Genomic DNA, 22,080 nt, shown 5'->3' on the forward strand with positions numbered 1-22,080 from the left:
AAGACAAGGTCCAAAAATGGAGGTCAAGTAAAAATAGAGACTGAGTTTAAAACATCTGACCATCTAAAAACAAAGACCAAACAAAAAACCCCGTGCCCATTTAATTTCGTCACGTTGTCTTACAACAGTCTCATTCATGGTGATATTATTGTAGTTGAATAAAATCAAATACTGTATATGCTGACCTACTAGGGGAGACCGCTGTAAAGGGCATGACAGGTCAGAATCAGCACCCATTAGACTTCGACTAGTCGGAGTCTGAACACCCATAAGACTGAGAAAAGTCAGAATCTAAACAACCATGCATTACTCAATTACTCATGGATGTCAAGACATCCATAAGAAAATGAGAAACATTTTCTCGAGACTGAGACCACACTCAAGCACAACAACCCTGTTCCATAATGATCCCTGTCCTTACAAAGCAGATCTTAAGTCAGGCTCAGCCTTAACATATAGGTCAAATCTAGCAACTTGACTTTTACATTCATTCCTGTTTAGAACAGTTATTTTTATTGGAACATAAGACAACGATTATCAGAGAATAAGCAGGAATCTATGTGTAGCCTTGGTGGCATGTTGAAAAGCAGTGTGATAGTCTGATGTCCTGATGTCCTCAGTGTGTGTTACACACACACACGGATACTCTTTTCAAGATGAGCCACTCAGCTGTCAGCTCAGCCTTATGTGGCAGATGAGGCGCTCAGCAATCTCAGTGACAAGCACAAGATGTCCCGGACCGCCAGAGGCCTGCACGCTGACACAGACGTGCACATACACACACCCCACGTAAAATGTAGCTCAAACAGATGCGCTCCGCTGCGAGTCATGCCTACTGGACAAATATATGTTTTTAGAGATGAACAGGTTGCTGTAGAGGCCAAGGCCATAGCAAGCGAGTGATCTCTTGACATTTAACTAATCCCCTCTAGCTTGTGGTTTCTTGCACATTTGGGAGATTTGCTAGCAGCCAGAATTGGCTTTTTCACATATGCAACCTGTCATGTTAGATTGGACAATGGCATGGTACAGACCGGAGATGTGATGGCTCAAACGCTGAAATGGACTGTGATTGGATTTAGATGGCACTGTCGGCTCGAGGCTACCAGCCTTTCTGTTCAAGCTGTGGTTTTAGAAGTGGATTCTTTAACTGCTCTGGTGTGTCATGCATTGACAAACATCTCACCATAAAGCCAGCAGCATTAACGAGACTTTGTGTTGCGTAGCTGTATGAGTTGCCTCCCATTCACAATCTGCACTACTGCTGTATTTCTGAAAATAAATCCCGTGATTATAAATGTCCTGACAAACCAGACATCATCATACAACTATACACGTTTTCCAGTATCAGTGCAAGTTTTCTATGTTGGCAGGTGTTGCTCAGTGTTTAGCATGCTTCTTAGGTGAGGTGTTATTAGTCATAGTCCAACTTTGCTGCAAAATTTAGGAATTCCTGTGACTCTGCTTGTTTGTTTATGTACTCAAACCCAGACAGGCTGCAGTGGCATTGCGTGATGCGTGTGAGGGAACAGGCTGTACCTGCCATGGCCCAGTGTTTGGTGGCTCAGGGCAAACACACGGTACCTGTCAAAAGCAGTTAAAGCCCTGTTCAGCAGCCTGCCCTGCATGGCATTCCGTCAGACGCCAGCTGAACTTTTCACTTGTCAATTCTGAAAGGTTAGCGCTAAAATCAGCAGCGACAGATGCAAATGGATGGATGCTTTCCTGGCATTTTTGTGCAGGGATGCTTCATGTCACCTCAGCCACCTTGTCTGCCATGTCCTACCTCAACTCTGCTCTGCTGTGGCTTCTTTAGCCCCTCTGTTCCCCTTTCAGAACATATCTGTCTATGAGGGCAAGTAATACCCAACTCCCTCAGGTCCTGAAGGTTTCTTGTGCCAGTTTCTTGTGCCAAAAAATGCTATTGTTGGGCATTTGGCCTTTAATTTTTAATAGTGTACAATAGAAACACAACACCAGGATGCCCTGTGATTCATTTTGATACCTCTTTTTTGGTTTCTGCAACTTTTATGACTTACATTTTGTTCATGTTTTCTTGAGATCACCCCCTGAACAATAAAGTAGAGTAAGTTGCTGAAATAGTATTGTAACTGCTGTTCTCATTGTCTTTTTTAGTCAGTTCAGTCCAGAACTAGATCAATCAGCCGAAAGTTTCTGTTGAGTAGATGACATTAGAAATAAGTTTTGTAAATATTGTTGTTACAAAAAACAAAGAGTGAGAACAAGCAGCTTGTGTGGTGCTTGAAAATACATCTAATATTTATTTTTCTCATCCTTACCAAAGTCTTTGATAGAAACCTTTACTGTCTGCTTTTTAAGGGTATTCTCTACTTTGGTTTTACTTCCAAATACTTTAATTTCTAACCTTGAGAAGACGTACACAGTGAGGTGCAGACAAGCATGTCAAAATGAAAACGTGGCACAACTCTTTTTCAGTTTATTATGTCAACTTTATTCTCTCAATGTTTTTTAGTTATTTTGGCCTTATCATGTTAAAGTGATTCTCAAAAGATGATGATAATGTTGCCATGTGCATCTAGTTTTATATGATGGCTTATTATAAGTCACATGGCTATTTGTTGCCCTAGAGCCCAGTTCAGACCAATGGTTCGCGACAAGATGAAACCAGAATGTTGCAGAGAAAAGTTGCAGCGGTGTGAACTGGCCGGTCTGAGCTCGACTCAAGCTGGCTGATGGTGTGACCTGCAACTCAGGCGGCTGATTTTAGAACATAAAGCATGTCACCTGTGTTAACGGCCAATCAGCTTGTAGTGGAGTCTCCCAGTCAATTCAAAATGACTGCTTGCTGTTGCAGGTGCTCTGTCCCCACGAACTCTCTGTTTCTGAATACAGTCCATCTGATGCTCATTTTGTTTATTTGCCGTTTCATCACTACTACAAATGCAACTGTGGTCAGTATCTCCCTGTCACTATCCTCATTCATATTTATTTATTTTTTTACAAATTATATTCACACATAAAATAAGCCTGAAAAGCTGGACATCAGAATGGAAGAGAGTTGTTGCATAGAGATGATATACCTTCTCATCTAGTTGCATTGGTGTGAACCGGCAGGTTTTAAGAACGTTGCAGAATGGCACTTTGCAAGTAACTGCCTGTTTCAACTCATCTCATTGCAAATCTTTTGTCTGAGCTTTAAGGAAACAGAAAGAACCTCAGACACCACCCTGATTAATGCAAGAAAACTATAACATTTGGTGTATAAAGTATGGTGTACTGGAGAACAGTTGTTCATCATGTTCAGTTTTGATGGAATTTCATCCAAATACTGTCCCATAGGACATTGTATCATCTTTTAATTTACTGGCCTTTGGTTTCAGGTGGAACTGAAGATGAAGTACAATGACCAACACTGCAAGAACAGAGGTCTTCTCCCAGGCCATCGCTGGTATGAGATTCAGGCCTACAGAGCTCTAAACCAGGCCCTGGGAAGGTAAATCTGCAGCTGGAGGTTTATTCAAGAATTAGTTTAGTGCTCTCTGTATTTTATACTTAAACCTTCAAACTTCATTTCACAGGTGTATCCGTCACAGGAATGACTGGGGTGCCCTGATTATAGTGGATGACCGTTACAGGAATAATCCCAATAAGTACATCACAGGTACTGTTTGAGCACTTCATGTAACAGCACAGCCTCTCAACTTAAACACTAGGTGGCAATAGTTATCCACTGTAAGGCTGCTGGTAGTGTTCGTCTTTGATGTATGTGTTTGTGTAATCTCAGGTCTGTCAAAATGGGTCCGTCAGCTCGTGCAGCATCATGACACCTTCAGCAATGCCATGCAGTCTCTGGTAGCATTCTCTCAGGTGCAGCAGAAGGTGGAGGTGGCTCCTGCAGACAGTCAGACCCTCAGCTCTAGTGTCTCACCTCCAAACAGTCACTTGTCAGGTCTGACCAAGGCCTCAGAACCTCAGACAGCCCCCTTATGTGTCAAACCAGCTGAATTCCAGCAGGATACAAGCCCCTCAGCCGAACAAAATGAAAAAGCAGGTGAGCTGAACTGAAAAGTTGAAAGTAGAATTTTGGTGCTGTGAGGTTAATATCTCTATCAAATATTATCCAAGGACCCCAGTATACCAGTTGAATATTTTGTCTGTGTGGAACTGGTCTCAGCCTTTCTATCGAGGCCTATCTAATAATACCACTCATGGACTGGTGATGAGAGATTTTAATCTGCAGTATGGGAAAGGTTTTACATGTATGCTTTTTACCTAGTGTGCCTATGTTCTGTGGGTTTTTTTTCAGTTTTTTTTTTTTTTTTTTTAATTCTTTTTTTAATCTAAGTTTAACAACACAGGAAAACAGGGTAAAAGATCAGGCCGGCATCATTGTATGTTTTTTTTTATTGTCAACAAACCCCATGAAAAGACCATGACATTTGCTAACAGTAAGAAGAGTAAGGAATATTATCACTTATCTTTTACACATTTTTTATTGGGGTGGAATGGTTAGGAGTAACATGAAAGGGTGAAATTTTAGTACAAAAACACCTTTTATTTTTAGATTTAAAGAAGTATTTCACTGCTGTAAAGATGTTCTTATAAAACCAGGCTGTGTATGCGGTGCAAAGATGCAAATACTTTTGAAATTGGTGCTACATGACCAGAGAAAACTGAGGGAAAGGGCTGTGCTATTTGCTTTTCCTCAAGAGGTAGAAAAACTACCAGAATGCACTGTGCTGCAGCGGACCAGTAAACACCCTTGCTGGTGGTTGACGTGAATGCAGCTTGGCTGTTTTTCCACAAGAAACAATATGGCAGCTGGTTGGAAACAAATGATCGTGAATTACAGTTAAACCGCAAGCTAAAATATGTTTCTGAAAACACTTTAGGCAAGGATTAGGCAATACTGCAACATAATCTTGGTTGTCTTCTTCCGACTTTTATGTGTTCATGAGCAACATGGACGCTATAAAGATGTGTTGCCATTTATTGCTCAGCGCGTTTCAACAACATGTTGGTAACAGTTTAAAGCAAAGTGGTTTTGTCCCAGACTTGTTGCTGCAGTATCAGTGCATCACCTAAAATGACTTAATTATTGTTTTACCCGACTAATAATTTATCTCAGTCACTCTACGTGGACAGCAATTAATGCTTACAACCTAATACCATATTTCAAATTATGTGTGAGCAAAAAGATGACATGCAATATGGGAATTAATTAAAAAACAACAACAATTGCCATCAGCCGAACATCAGCTTTGGTGTGCCAAAATTTTTGCCGACTCTCCAAGTTGTTGTTCCAACTTATAGGGGGCATTCGTGGCTTTTTCCAGTCTGAAATTAATTTATCTGAAAATTCCAACACCACATGAATGCAACAATTAGGAACTGTTTCTGCTAAAACAAAATCAGTGAAATCAACTCAGTGGCCAAGAACATAATCTTACCCAATAGAACAGGTTTGTTTTGATCTCTGTCCCTCTTGACTTTAGCCGTTTGTTTGCTTTCCTCACTTGCGTTTCTCTTCTCATGAGTTGAACTGAACTGCCAATCAAAGTAATTTCATTCACCAATGGGCTTTACTGTCTCCAAGGTCGATTGAACATCCTGCATTGACTGAAAAAAAGCCATTAAGAGCCAACTATTGCCAACAGTGCAGGACATCCTGCCAAAACTAGGGCGTTAGATGCTTACTAACTGCCTGACATCAACCAACAGCCAACCATTGGCTTGGCGAGTCAGGGCCCTAAGATGTAGAGATATACCTCAGTTCATTTACAAGTACATTGTTACAATACAAAGCTGGTTGAAAATTGGCAAAGTGGAAAATGCTGCTTTGTTATGTAAATGTTGGGATCTGCTTTCAGTCTGTTCAATTCATGATAGGGATGCAATGAAGAGGTGTTGTTTCTCTATTATAGCTCAACCTCTGATAAATAAATACTTTAAAAAATTAGCTATTAGAACCACACTGCTCCTGTGGTCTGACACCTCATTTATCTCTTCTCTTTTCATGAGGTATAACATCTACAGTATTCATGTCTTAAAAAGTCAGCGATCAAACGGTGCTTGTCGGTTTTGTGCCCAAGGATAAATGAGCATGACAACATAACAAGAAAATATGTTTAGGTGACGTGTTTGCTCAGTGCCTTGATCGTAAACCATTGTCTTTGGGGTCATGACAAGGTTGAGCTGTTTACCTAGTTGAATTCTGTGTGGTGGGCGAGGGTGGTAGCAGAGCAGTAGCAGACCCCCACCCTTCCCTCGTAGTTGGGGGCGGGGGCCATGGGATCCTTTGAGTGGCTTGCCTCATTACTGTAAGGTCTGTGGCGTGCCTGAGTGGCGCTGGAGCGAACTGATGAGCAGATGTTTGACTGTTACTTTTAATTAAATCCCCTTGACCTTTGTTTGGATTATATTGAGCGTAAACCCACATTTATATTTTCTATATTCATCTTCCTCATTTATCTTTCTGTATAAGATATTCTTGGCAGCAGTAGTGCTTTGCATACCAGTCTCATTTCATGGTTAGACCTAAAAGCTTCTTTGTGAGTCTCAAAGTGTTTCCTCTGCTGTCTTTGTCAGAGTTAGGTTATATGCCAGTATTAGGTTGTAAGTATTTGCTGTAAACTGATTTTGCTGATTGTGTCTGATCTGTAGAATGGTTGAATCCGGTGGACAGTCCCCCAGCAGAGCCCCTATTACATCAAAAAAAACCAGCTCGGCCTCTGGACCACATTTTCACCTCCAGCCCCATCAGCAGCAGCTTGAGGAAGCCAGTCTTTAAAGAAAAAGTGTCCAGTAATTCCAACCAGCACTTGGAAACATCTTGTCATTTGGAGCACAGGGAGAAACAGCAAAACCCCTCTCCACAAGAGAAGACTGAGGCAGCTTGTCTTGAAGAAAAGCCTGGAGACATTTCCCGTGAAATCAAAGTGAAAACGCACAATTTGGCTCTGAAGCCTTCTCAAGTAACAAACCCCCCTCCTGGCTGTGATGGTGAACTGCTCTCAGCTGACGATCCAGATGAAGATGAAGAGGAGGAGGACCAAACTGTCTTCTTTACTCCAGAACTTTTTGAGGATGAAGGCAGCAAAGACAGCCCACAGAAAGAGACAAAGGCCCAGTCACTTCCTAAGATGGTTTTAGGGGCAGTAAGCCCTGCGCTGCTGTCAGAAGAACATTTTGGCTCTGAGCAGGCCCGAGGGCAAAGGCAAGCCTCTGCTTTTGATGAACAGAGTGCTATTTCAGTCAGAGAGGACAGCACAGAGCTGTCACAGGGACTGGTAGAAGAAAACATAGGGCAGAAGCAAGGTGAGGAGGGAGAGCAAGTGGATAACCAGAGCAGGCAGAAAGGCAACAGGCTTCGCAGGTTGTCCAGGTCCAGGTACAAAGCTCCCTCCACTCCAACAGGTAACTAACATCCTGGACACCAGAAATACTGTGGAAAAAGCAGAATGTTTTGTAAGCAGAATGTCTGATATGCAGTAGATTGATATTGAAACAGATTGCAGTGCAGTGTACTATATAGTTCATACCATTGCTGCAGAAGTTTTAAGGTTTGTCTTGCAAAATTTCCTGAACAAGCTATGTTGTAAAGTGTCTACACATATTACAGCTGCTGTTGGCAACAGGCCCACACACTCTGACCATGCATACAGTAGATGATGAAGCTTCAGACATCTCAGATTAGCCTTTAATGTAGTGTGACAGCACATCTTATTAAAGCCACAAATCCTAGTTAAAAAACCCAGAAGTAACCAACAGCATTGAAATAGCAGCAGCAACCGAATTTGCCTTTTAACAAATCATTTAAATACAAAACTATGAACTAATTTGTTATCTAGATAATCATTTTGTTGTGTTTTAATGATGTGTTCATGGATTATTGGTGTGGAATGTGGATACTTAAGACATGCCTGATTTAACATAAAGAAGAGACCTTCATTTTTTTAATTTCAGTTCCAGTTATGTTAGTGTGTTCTGTTCACTCATGTGGTGTGGATACACATTTGTTTAATTTTAGTACCATAATTCATATAAAGCAGGTGAGAATAAAATGAAATATTTCCTTGATATTTTTGTCTGATCCTTATTTGTGTTTTTTTCTGTAAAACATTGACATGTTTGTGATTTGCCCAATTTTAGTGATGGAGGTACATAAGAAAATATGTTTAAAGTATCAAAAGTACTCACAGTGCAGAATGACCACTGTCAGTGTTGTATTATTGTGTTTTTTATCATTACTGATGCAGTAACACAAAAGAGATTATTAACTGTTGTAGGAGGTGGCTGAGATCATTTTAATTACTTATGCTTAGTGCAGTTAAATCCATAACAGTTTCAGAAAATCGTAATCTTAATAGTAAATAGTAAGAACATCTGTCTAATAAATGTGGTAGAGATATTGAATATAAATATCTCCCTCTCAAAAATCATGGAATAATAAGTACAAGTAGCATTAAATGTAAATACTCGAATTAGAGATTAGACTGTGCAGTAAAGACAAAATTTAAGACTGATATTTAGGTATAACTTTTGAAAAATGTGTTAATATTATTATTATTCCATTATCTATCGGGTGGGAATTACCAGAGGCCCCATGATACAATATTATCATGATATTTAAAGTCATGATACAGCATTATTGCAATTTTAAATGTTTTGCAATATGCTGAGTATTTTGATAACATATATTGCGATTTACTACCTTTTTTTCAACTGCTAATTATGTCCCACAAGGAAAACTTTGTCAGCACCTGTTTTTCTAAGAGATAGATAAGTTAAGTCTAAGATAAAGTTTACAGTCTGTTCATGTCACTTCAGTCATTTTTATTCCAGCAAAACGTATCTGGTGAATTGACAAAAGCAATTGATTTTATTATTCTAGTGGGCTATGAAAAGTTTAATCTGTATTTGTAATATTAATAATTTATATAATAAAAAGGGGATACTTGGCATCCATTTATGGATACAATATTGCCACAAAAAAAATATGGCAATACTATGCTGTGTTGACTGCCCACCCTCCCACCCCATTATCCATATCAATGAGGGTAGATTTAAACACCTCTCAATATAACAATACAACACAAGTCAACAACAGCACAGATTGCGGCCTCCAAAATGACTATAAAGTTGAACCCACGTCTCTCTAAAATAAGTTTAATAAAAATGAACCATTCTAAGCTCATGAAGGTATTGTGTATTGGGAGAATGCTGTATTAGATTGCATTAGATTGAAAAATGTGGCAACTGAGTGTTTATCTTCACATAGAAAAGCTCTACCACTACTACGGTATATGTTAAAATATGTTCCCTGATTAAATAACTCCTATAATAAATCTAAATATATGAAACTAAGCCAGTGATGTTATCACCGGTCATTAACAGTCCAGTTACCATATTTGTAGTCCTTTGATATTATTTCATCTCTGCATTATTCACTGACATTTAGATCTTAATCTTAGATCTTTTTTTGTATTTTCTTTGTGGAGGAAAACAGTGATTATTTGTGACTTATGTGCAATACAGTATGTATGTGCAATCAGCAGTTGAATGGCCATGTGTCATTGTTTGAGTGCGAGGAGCTGAAGTGATTTAATCAAGCCAATGGTAAATACAGAATCAACATGCTAAGTTGCATGGAGACAGAAATATTTGATTAAATCTGATCACATAGATGTGATTTGTCTCATTACAGCGCAGACTTCACCAATGTGTGATTTGCGTAGACAAACAGCGTAGACAAGTGTTCCATTAAAACCTTTCTTTGCTCATCAGCAGCCTCCCCAAGACCCTTGTATATGTAATCGTGCATGACCGCTTGTTAACATCATCAGAACAGAGTGTGGAGAGGCCAGCAAATGTGTGTTGAAAGCACTTAATAGGGAGCCCACATTACTGTAAGACTCAGTAATGGCTGTGAATGACTGTGTTTTTTCCCATTAGACTAATTCAGCTTTTTCCCCCAGCCCAAAACATTAAAGTTACACTAAGATAACATTTTTAGTTAAAAAAAACAAACAAACATGTAAACAATATGTGTGTGTGTGTGTGTGTGTGTGTGTGTGTGTGTGTGTGTGTGTGTGTGTGTGTGTGTGTGTGTGTGTGTATATTAAGGAAAACACTCATATGACTGAAATGCATAGAGCACAGCTTCCCTGTGTGTGTACTGAGTTTGGCCAAGTGATGATGCAGTTGGTTCTGCAGGGTCTGGAAGTGTAGGCTATATTAATGGGCACTGAATTAATGAACTAGATTGTTTTAAGATGCATTGATTTGTTTAATTTTAATGTGAAGTGTAAAAACACTAGGTTGCTCTGATGCGTCACATTGCCTCTGGTACAACTAGGTATTCATTTTTATCATCAGATTTTTTATATTTACATTTTAATTACACTACAAAGACCAAATACAAACATCACACAAACACAATATGAAGACAATTTGCCAGAGATTAAATATACCAACTACTATGCCGACTACTACTGCCGTTATTTGTCATACTTTTGCTATTATTATACATGTATGATTATTATTGTCAGATACATATAATAACATATACTAATATATACTTACAACATATGCTACCAAAATTACTGTTGTTATTAGTTTAATATTATTACTAAAATTAATGTTATTGTAGCTATCGTCATTACTCTATGGATTACTGTAAATTTATCATGTTGATCTGTGCTATACACACAACATCTATTGCATGTCTGTCCATCCTGGAAGAGGGATCCCTCCTCAGTTCCTCTTAATGAGGGTTTCTACCATGTTTTGCCTATTAAAGGGGTTTTTGGTGAGTCCTTATCTGCTATGAGGGTCCTAGGACAGAGGGATGTCATAGGCCGTAAAGGCCTGTGAGGCAAATTATGATTTGTGATATTAGGCTATATAAATGAAATTGAATTGAATTGAATTGACTTGGAGAAAAAATTGTAGGAAAAGACCGGAGAAAGAAGAGAAAGACCTGCCATCTGCGGCTCACGTCATGTTGGAACAGTCCATCTGATTAGGGGTTACATAGTCTCAATATTATCAGTAAACTACCTATACGCTTTTACTGTAATGTCATGAAATGACAAAGGTCAAGCAGGAAAGAGGGCGCAGCTAATGTGGTCAAGCACAACCTACAACAATCATGGTTTGCAGTCACGTTTCTAGGAGGCAGAGCTTTCGAGCAGACTGGTGTACTGCAATGAGTTCCAAGTTTCAACTCTTCTCTTTGCGAATCTTTGGTATGAACTGGGCTTTATTTCTAATAGTGTAGGATTTCAAACTTGTGTGAGTGTGACCTTTAGAATATTTTCCCAATAACCAACAAACTACCAGCTACAATGTGATTACTACACGGGACACCAACCTTAGTCTGCTGTAACACCTGACCACCACCTGCTACAAGTGCAAGCATGTGAGAAATAGTTAGCAGGCGAGCACAGGAGCCGAAATGAATAAAAGCACTGGATAAATGGTTGAGATGTCCAGCCTCTGCCACTAACACACAAGTGTAGGTAGTATGAAGGCCAATCACTGAACCCATTGCCTAACCCATACAATGATAAAGACTTTGGGGGCAAGGGCTGATATTTCAGGCTTATCCATTGAAGCCCATGGATATCTGTGCACCGGTCATTTTGGCAAATCTCTATAAACAGGTAAGTGCATATGAATGCAGACACATTTTTAAAAAAGGCTAAGCTAACTTGTTTTCATATGATAGCCCAGGGTTAGAAAATTGCCTTTCGGTCAATGCATTCTAACTCCCCACACGGACTATTTACCATCATTCAACTGTAACTGGTCAATATTACTTGGACTGCAAACAAACTACACATGGAAACTTTATTCTTTTTTATTTTATTTTGTTGGAATGTTTTATTTTTTATTTTCAATGGTGTTTTTTCAATGGTGTTTTGGGTGAGAGTGTAATTTCTAATCTAAGACATTTGCGGTCCTCATAGGATTATCACTTCTAGTGGTTATTGTCCTTGGGGTCCATTTGTAAAGAAAATCACCAGGCACCTTCTCTTTAAGAGTATACATTACAATTAAAGCCCAGGAGGAAACACTTTGCTTCTCAAAAAGAAAAGCCATAAGTTGCATTTGGATAGCCAAAAACTACTTTTTAAAACTAGGTAGTTGGAGGCCACCCAGTTTATAGTCCCAAGTAAGCTTCTCCAAAGAAACCCTTGGAGTCTTAACATTCCATATGAACTGTCTAATGTGTTTATTAAGAGTTTTAAAGAAACTGTGGTACTGGAATATGTAAGGACTGGAAAAGATACTGTAGTCTTGGTAATATATTCATTTTAACACAATTTCTTCGCCTGATCAGGGTTATAGGTAGATTTATCCATTTCTGCAGATCAACTACTATTTCACTAACCAATGTGGAATAGTTGAGCCTGTACAAATTTTTAAGATTATTATCTTATCTTAATCCAGTTGAGGACTATTTAAATGAGCTTCTTTGTTGATACTGAACATAATCAAAATTTGTCAGTGGAATAATTTCACTTTTTTCATAGTTGACTTCATGTCCTGAGACAGACCCAAATGTATCTAGAAGTATTTGTAATTTAGAAAGGGTATCAAATGGATTTGTCAAATAGTGAATTATATCATCCACTAGAAGACTACTTTTATGGATTGTTGGACCTACTTTAAAGCCCTTTATGTCTGCATCTTGCCTGTGTGCCTCAGCCAGAGGCACAATGGCTAGGACGAAGAGCCCAGGAGACGGGGCAACCCTGTCTAGTAGATCTATTCAGAAAGAAAGGGGTGGACATCTGTTCATTGGTGATAATTAGGGCTTGGGGTTTTTTATATAGAGTGCCAACCCAATTAAAGAAATAAGAACCAAATTCAAACTTAGCCAAGACCCTAAACAAATAAGGCCACTCAAGCCTGTCAAAGACCTTTTCAGCATCCAAAGTAACGGCTATGCTCGGCTCAGCCCTGCAATTGGCCAAATGGATGATGTTAAACAACCAACACAAATTACTGGCAGAGGATCTCTTTGAGATAAAACCAGTTTGGGGGGAAATCATCCTCCCCTGGTGATTTCTTAGATCATAAAAAAGTTAAGGCCTTTTCGATTTCTTTTGAGGTAAATGGAAGATCAAGATTTTTCTCTTCCTCCTGGTCCAGTTTGGGCCACTCAGTATTGGATAAAAGGGCATCTATTGTGGTCAAACCCTCTGGTAATTCAGATGTATACAAATGTATATAAAATTGTTTAAAGGTTCGATTTATTTCTTTTGGGTTGTGTGTAATATTACCAGCTTCATTTTGGATCTGATTAATTGTTCTCAAACTTTCCTCTGCCTTTAATTGCCAGGACAGGACATTATGAGCTTTCTCTCCCAATTCATAATACCTTTGTTTCATTCTCAGAATATTTTTTCAGCCCTGTGGGTAGTTAATGTATTATGTTTCCGTTTTTATTGACCAACACACAGTATATCTTTTTATCTATGGCTTGTTGAAACTCCTTTTCCAGTTGAAGAGTTTCTTTTTCTAACCCTCCTATTTCTGCAGTATATTTCTTTTTCAGTCCTTTTGTATAGGAGGTTATTTGTCCTCTTAAATAAGCTTTTGATGTATCCCATAATACAAAACTATTGGGAGAGGAGAGATAATTTGTTTTGCAAAATAGCTTTATATGTTCTCTAATAAATTTACGAAATCAGTTTTTTTAAGAAGGGTTGGGTTCAAATGCCACCTGTCTGTCAGACTCTAATGCTCTGTAAGTTATTTGTGTGGACAATAAAAAGAAGTATATTCTAGTATGAGAATCATGATGCTAGAATGGAAGGAGAAATGTCTGTTAAATTCAAATCCTTCAGAAACGCCACGGTGGTTTTAGCTGCCTTAGTTTTAGCAGTAGTAGTTGCTGACTTATCCAAAACAGGATATAAACAGAAGTTGAAGTCGCCCCCCGTGAGCAAATGCTGATGGCCTCCTGATGCCTTAAAGAAAATGTCCTGAATAAAAGAGACATCATCATAATTTGGGGCATATAAATTCAGAAGCGTCCAGTTTTCTGAGTAAATTTGACAATGTATTAAAACATAATGGCCTATTGGGTCTCAAATTGTTTCCCGAATAGCACTGGGAATATTTTTATTTGTTAAAATAGCAATTTAGTTAGTTAAGGATGAAGAAAACACTTGTCCTGTCCATTCTCTCTTTAATATCTTATGTTCTTGTGTAGTGAGGTGAGTTTCTTGGATAAAAGCTATGTCTGTTTTGACCTTTTTTAAGTATGCCAACACCCTTTTCTTTTTAATTGGCCCATTTAGCCCATTGACACTGAAGCTGACAAATTTCACTATCTTTCCATGTTAGAAATAAACAAATATGTAGTCAGCTAATCATATAGTCTCCTTGAAATAAACTTGGAAGATATACTGCCTCTCTTTCAATATAGCAAAACACAAAAGAAATCTCAAAGAAACAAAACCTAACAGCAACTAACATACTCGGCTAATTCCCTGCCAAGCCTGGAGCCATTTTGTTTGCTTAAACACTTGAAATCACTCCGTATGTGATTAACATATCTTTGAAACACAGAAACACCCTCTTAAATAATAAAAGTGAGCCCAGGATCAGCCTTTTAAATGCAGCCACACTATATCAAGTTTACCTTTACTGTCAATAACAGTCAAACAAACAAAGTGGATGGCGCTGCACTTAACAGAAAAAGTAGTAAAGAACTTATGGATAAGATCGAAGCGGACGTGTAGCTATTCTCTACGCTGTTGGAGAAGCTGCAGTACATGCATGGACCAGCGTCAGTTAGCAGTCCCTCTTGGGAGATGTCGGAGAAAAAAATCCGGAATCCTTAGGTATTTTGAAGAATTTCCTCTCTCCATCGGGTAAGGTGACTCTCAATATCGCAGGATGAAGGAGGCTGAATGGAAGTTTCCTTGCCTGTAACTCCTTTTTTAACATGGCTGTATTCCTTCCTGCGCTTCACCAAGGTTGCACTCAGGTCCGGAAAAAACAGCACTGGGTCCTCGTTGTACATGATAGGTCCCACTTTCTCTCTGGACAGCTTAGCGGAGACGCAGAGGATTTTATCCTGGTCCTGATACTTCAGCAGGCAAATGAGGATGGGCCAGGCGGGATGCGGGGGACCAGTACGCTCGCTCACTTACCCGAGGCTCAGCAAAATGTTCTGGTCCCAACATAGAAGGAATCCAGTCGTAAAAAAGCACAAAGGGTCCGGCCCCTCATAGCCACTCTCAGAGATTGACAATACAAATATTATTACGCCGCCTGTAGTTCTCCAGCTGGTCAACTTTATCCATCAGAAAGTCTCTTTCTTTACTCAGTTGAAGGACACGGGAATCCAGCTCAGTTAGCTTATCCTCCGCCGTACTAATTTGCTCTTCTGCCTCAATGAAACAAGAGCATATCCCATCAATCACCGTTTACAGCTCCGAAAATAGACTGCTTGATTTCAGCGGACCATTTATTTCTGTTCATCATTGCTGACTTTAATTTCTGTTAGGTCATTGGACCTTACTTTCTTTTCAATATTTTATTCAAGTTGGTCTCCAATGACCTTTTATTTCAGTTTGGTCCTTGCTGACCTATTATTATGTTCTACACACTGGCCTCAATATTATTTCGGTGGTTAGACCTCACCCTGTTCCTATATTCTGCTCACATTTTTTTCTTCGTTTTATTTACATATTCATTAGTATTTTCTGCCCTCCAATTAGTTGTCATTTTAGGCCTATTATTCGGCAGATAAATGGCGTGTCAGTAGGTCTCAGGATGTTGTCTCAGTATCTCTGTGTATCCAAACTGCCATCAATAAAATGTACCTGTGTTCGTTGCCGGTAGCCCACACCATAACCTCACTGCCACCATGAGGTGCTCTGTTCACAACATTGACATTAGCATCCCGCATGCCCACATGACGCCATACATGCCATCTGGTACACTGTAAACCTGGATTCATCTGTGAAGAGAACACTTCTCCAATGTGCCATTGAAAGTCAGCAGTTGCCCACTCAAGTTGGTTACAATGACAAACTGCTGTCAGGTCAGGACCCTGGTGAGGACTACAAGCATGCAAATGAGCTCCCCTGAGAAGGTGTGTGACAGTTTGTGTAAACATTCTGTGGTTGTGCAGACTAGTTGTTGCAGTCGCTTTTCGAGTGGCTGTTGTCAGATGTTCTTGCAGATGAAGGTCCCTAGTTGATGTGGCTACATGTTGTCTAAGGTTGTAAGGCTGGTTGGATGTACTACTAAATTGACAGAAACAACATAAGAGATGGCTTATGGGAATGAAATGAATGTTCAATTCACACACAACAGCTCTGGTGGACATTCCTGCAGTCAGCATGCCAATGGCACACTTTTTTAAAACTTGCGACATCTGTGGCCTTGTGTTGTTTGATTAAATTGCACATTTTAGAGTGGCCTTTTATTGTGACCATCCCGAGGTACGTGATGCTGTTTAATCGGCATAAGGATATTCCACAACTGGGCCTGTAACATCAGCAAGGTCCTTTTCGGGAATACAAGTGAGACATCAGGCCAACAACCCCAGTGGGCCCTAATGGAAATCTCTTCCTCATGCTTTTCGCCTTGGTCGATGGTCTGTTCCCAACTACCTCTCTCAATTAAACCAGTCACTGTAATTCCATTTGTAAAAAATACTCCTCAGGTCTAGCCCCTGTTTTTTTGTTACCACTTTTTCCTGATAGAGTTTTACTTCATTTGCAGCTCTCTCTGCAAAATTCAATCTTCCAAATACACACCTGTTCCTCTTATTCCAAATTCGACACTTTGTTTGATCTCAGTTTTCCCAATTTCCTAACCGCCCTCCAGATTTTATGATTGATCCCTTTTTATCACTTAATAGGAGACAAAAGGGACTTATACCAATCAGATATGATCACATTTCCAAGGTGAACCCAAATTGCTTAGACACCATTAGGGCCACTTGGGACCAGAAACCTCAGGATCACTGTGTCAATAAACAATGGGAACATATTCTAGACCATGTAAATACCTCTTCTATATGCACTAGAAACAGCCTTTTGCAATGCAAGATCTTTCACAGAGTCCACCTCACAAATGCAAAGCTTGCCAAAATATACCCAAACAGGACTGATTCTAGCAATAGGTGTAAAAGTTCACCTGCTGAGTATGTACACATGGTCCTGTTATCCGAATTTTGGGCTGCTCTGTGTGAGACAATTGGTAATGTACTGGGTAAAACAATAGACCTTGATCCCCTTGCTGCCCTCTTCAGAATCTCCTCTGTACCCAATATGCCCAAGACTGCACAACAAGTCCTCGCTTTTACCACCTTACCAGCTAGGAGACTCATTCTCCTTAAGTGGACACACTCCTCCCCTTCTACTCATAATAGATGAATTCAGGAGATACTGCAGTACATTAGACTTAAGAGGATCACATTCTCTCTGAGGGATCCCTTAAGACTTTCTACAAAATTTGGCAACCCTTTTAAATATATATTGATGCACCCCTTTTGTGTTTTTGTTTGTTTTGTCTGTTGTCATTTGGCATGGTTCCATTTTGTCTTTGTCCTGGTATGCTTGTGTGTGTGATTGTCTTTTTTAGATGGGTGAGAGGGACCCGACCTTCCAGGAGTGGGATCCAGGAGGATGGATGGATGGAGTTTCCTTTACTTTTTGTGAATGCTGCTTATTTCTGTGTAAACACTAATAAAAGAGAGTTGGAAAAAAAAGAGACTGATTTTATTTTTTATTACAAAGTCAAATACAAGAAGCTGTGCCACTTGGGGACTGTACTGTTCTATGTGTGAAAAGGAACTACTTCCTGTGACATATAGTGATTTCTGAGAAATCCCTGTCATGTGTCAGGTTTTTTTTTTTTTTTTTTTACCTAAATAAATAAATAATATCAGTCAAATCATTACTCAACATGAATGTGTTGATTCTGGCATTGATTTATTTTTCGTTGTTATGGGCTCTTTTTTTTTTAGGTGAAAATCCCTAAGGAAAACATTCATTCATTCACTCATTACCTGTAACCGCTTATCCTCTTAAGGTTGGGAGTGGGACAGGAAACCAACCCAGCTGACATTGGGTGAGAGGTGGGGTGCACCCTGGACAGGTCGCCAGACTATCACAGGGCTGACACATAGAGGGAGACAACCATTAACGCTGCCATTTAAACCTACGGACAATTTATGGTCACTAGTTTACCTAACCTGCATGTCTTTGGGCTGTGGGAGGAAACCGGAGAACTCAGAGAAAACATACAAAATCACCAGAGGGTTCTATCCTGGTACTGTCTTGCTGTGAGGCAACAGTGCTCAACACTGTGCCACCCACAGTCTTGAGATGTGAGAGGGTGTCAGACATTTCAAAGTCTTTTCAAAAGTTTTCTCATTTATTTCATTAATCACTTACAATGCAGCATAGATTTTATAAATACATGAAAATAAATCACACTTTACTTACCACCAACAATGAAATTTTACAATGAGCCATGCATTATTATAGATGCATTAATATTTACTTCACTTGACACAGACAATGATAACTTATGATGCTGCATGGACTATTATAGCACACCATGAGCCCTTACTACACTTGATTGCTGAGGTGTGTATATGTGAATATAGGTACAGTTTAGCATTATGAATGCAGTAAAAGCCTCATCAGTTAATCTCTAGTTAATAACTAGTCAGGAACATCAATACGACACTTAATTCATTTTAAGGCACATCTATAATGTTTTATGACTGTTAATATGGTGCATCAGTGACGATTATGTGTATGATTATGAGTGTAGTTATTAAGCATAATGAATGCATTTTAATTAACTATGGATGCCCTCATAGCACATTATATATGTGGTCTTCATGGAAAGTGTTACTGAAATTCTTGCTGAATTATGATAACTGTAAATGATTAGAAATGAGTCTGGAAAGATAAATACAGTGGGCCTTTCCTCATATCTGTTTTACAACAGAGTTTAACATCCATATGAACATGTTAACCTTTAGCTTCCATCTGTATATGGGACAGTTTTTTTCCTAAAGTTGCGTGCGTTTCTACTGCTTTTCATTCACACAGCATATAGTGCCATCTGGAAACTACGGAAGACAAGAACGGCCATGTATTTTTTTTTTTTTTTTTGTGCACTGTTATCTCGTGATAACGACTTATTATTTCGTTATCTCGATATAACAAAGATTGTTAATAATCATATGTGTATAATAACAGTAGAAGTGTGACTAATGATAACAGCAGCAGCAGCAGGCATCTGGCAGGACCACAGCAGCTCTTGTAGGCTGATATCAAGATGATCACATTAACCAGTGCGCAATCATCAGACTTGACAATTATTACAGGAAAACAATCTTTGTTATATCGAGATAACGAGATAATTAATTCGTTATCACGAGAAAACAATCTTTATGTTGAGATAACGAAATAATAAGTCGTTATCACAAGATAACAGTGCACAAAAAACCCCCAATAATAATACCATGGCCATTCTCGTCTTCCGTAGGAAACCTTGAGGGAGGATGCTTTATTTGTCACTTACGACAGAGATTCTTAACCATGGGGCCACAGCCCAAGTGTGGGCCGCGAGCGCCACCTAGAGGGCCGCAAAACAAATTCAGTTTTGCACCTGTGGGCCGCGAGGGCCGCATACTGTTATGTTGACACACTCAGTTACAATACAGCCTCCCACCACTTGGTGGCGGTAATGCGTCAGAGTATTGTAACTAGTTTATCTATTTTTTTTATTTATTTTTAAACTTGGTGATTATAAGCTATAGTTTCATTTGCACTTTATTTCTATTTTATTTAATGTTATTTATTTATTTAATTTGAAACTTTTATTATTTTGAATGTATTTATCACCACATAATATTATTTGTCAAATTTCTAATTTTTCTTACCAGTTTTTTGAGAGGACATCCTTTTTGCTGTAACTTGAGCCTTTAAAATTGTTGTCAAATATGTTCTTGTAGCACATTTGTCCCATGAATTGTTAGCCTGTTCGGCATCTTGACGGAGGTGTAGATTTATATCCACATGATAAATAAATGTTTCTGTGATGATCACATTGTATCATGTAATTTATTTGATACGTTTTTAGCTTATTAATTGGAAGTGGATTTGATCTAGTTATTGAATACAAATCAAACCAAGAGTAAGATCAATTAAACATGTTAATATCTGAATGGGCCCCGGGCCACATTATACTAGAAAAGTTGGGCCCCAAGGTCAAAAAGGTTAAGAACCCCTGACTTACGCAGAGAGTAATATTATGAAGTAACTTATTACTTTCAAATGAAGGTTACTAATAATATGTAATATGTTACATTTTGATGGTAACTAGCCAAACACTATTATTAGCAGAATACATTTATTGTTGATGTGATCTTTTTGACAATAAGAAAAATATAGAATACTGTATCATCACACTTGTTCTTTAAAACAAGAAAAAGCCTTCCAGAGTGGGTAGATCATCTAACTTATTCCCAGCCATTTCCAAGAAGATTCTGCTATTTTGTCATTGCTTTTGCTATGGTAAACGGTGAAACAAAGCCAAAGACTTGATAAGAAATACTGAGCAACTAGCTACAATGAGACTCACATTTTAATGTATTGCAAATTTGTCATATGTAGGTGGCATTCTGAGTTCTGTCTGCACAACAGTGTTGTAATGTAATGTCCTCAATGATCCATGTGAAAAAAAAGTGAAATTGCCCAAGTCTAGCCAGCTACAGTAGTATACTGTACAATGGTATCTGTTGTACAGATATTCAGTTTTTTCAGGGTGGGTTCAGTAAAGTGACTGTACTGCCTCCCGTGTTGTTTGTCACTTATACCTCCAACTTCTACAAATAGACACATGCTGTGCCAGGAGGCATATTTCAATCAATAACCACCATCCCTCCATAATCCGACTTAAAATGGTAACAGAACAGAGGCACAGGACAAAGTGTCACAGCCTTTAGGAATGCCTCAGGCAGTTTTTATGGCTTCATTGCTTTGTACATCCTTAAGCTGCTTTTTTTTTAATGATTTGGTTCACAGACAGGCGATGCCTCTGTGCTACACCATATCTATTAAAGGCATGCAGCCATGTCAGTTGGTACAAAAATGGTATGAAAGTTTAAAATTGAATGAGTATGGTGTAAATGCATTGATTTTTTGCTCTTAATGTCACAAAGGGAATGTACTATGTATGTATGAAAAGTATACTACTTTATAGTCATTTCAAATGATTACAGTTTATTTATGAATCTGGTAGTAAAGTAGAGGAGCAGTGCATTATCAAAGTACTTCACAGAAATCTGTCTGGCTAATTTTGACTGAAAACCTTAAACACACTGCTGTTTATGCTTTTTTTTTTGCTTCTACTTTATTGTGGCACAAAAACACAACCAATTCAGTTTTATTCATTTTGTGTTATAAAATACTTCATTTATTATGAAGTTTATTGGGGTTTTTTCTGACTGCTAGCGTTCATTTCACTGTTACTACTCTTGTCTCATTAGTATGTATTTGTGGACCAATCCAAACTGTTTTAATCTCCAGGAGTGTCCAGTATTTGTGTCGTCTTTTTGTTCCATCAGATCTTTAAATGTCAAACACTGCTGAGATTATCACTGTGCCCTGTCAGGTTAAAGAGATTAACCCTGATTGACTGGTAAAGTCAGGTTAAACTGTAACTTTCCAAACTTTGTGCTACTTTCAAATTGGAGTTATTGAGTTGTTTTGGTCCAACCTTTTTGCTTCTTTTGGAGAAAAAAACAACACATTTCTTGGACTGTATTTTATGAACCAGTGTGACACAAATGTTTCTGTTATTATCAAATTGCATCCAAGTAACCAAAATAACCGAATACAGGATTGTAGATATGAGTGTAGTAATTTTGTAAGTCTACTCCTGTAAATGACTTGATGATTGTTTAATAAATCCATATTTTTGCCAAGTTTTAGTCAAATAAATCTTTTAACTAAGTGGCCCTCTGCTGATTGAATGTATGTTTTTGCTGATAAATGGGATGCGCTGTCTTATACAAAACTTGGTTCAGTCTAAAAAAGT

At 38.7% G+C, this 22,080-nt stretch overlaps 1 protein-coding gene across 6 annotated transcripts in view; it reads left to right on the forward strand.

Moving 5' to 3' along the window:
• Nucleotides 1–17,721, forward strand: part of brip1 (BRCA1 interacting helicase 1) — a 243,188-nt gene extending 225,467 nt beyond the window's left edge. For 2 of the 6 annotated variants that reach the window (XM_050055494.1, XM_050055501.1), the window contains exons 16-19: nt 3,363–3,475; nt 3,561–3,643; nt 3,767–4,033; nt 6,646–8,175. In XM_050055494.1, coding sequence (XP_049911451.1) covers nt 3,363–3,475; nt 3,561–3,643; nt 3,767–4,033; nt 6,646–7,406 — 1,224 coding nt within the window. In that variant the 3' untranslated portion in view covers nt 7,407–8,175. Of the gene's footprint in view, nt 1–3,362; nt 3,476–3,560; nt 3,644–3,766; nt 4,034–6,645; nt 8,179–17,601 lie in introns of those variants that run through there. The other 4 variants (XM_050055532.1, XM_050055525.1, XM_050055510.1 and 1 more) reach the window with 4 other exon arrangements.
• Nucleotides 17,722–22,080: the final 4,359 nt, after the last annotated feature.

This window comes from Epinephelus moara, chromosome 2, assembly GCF_006386435.1.
Source record: "Epinephelus moara isolate mb chromosome 2, YSFRI_EMoa_1.0, whole genome shotgun sequence".
Lineage (NCBI taxonomy): Eukaryota > Metazoa > Chordata > Actinopteri > Perciformes > Serranidae > Epinephelus > Epinephelus moara.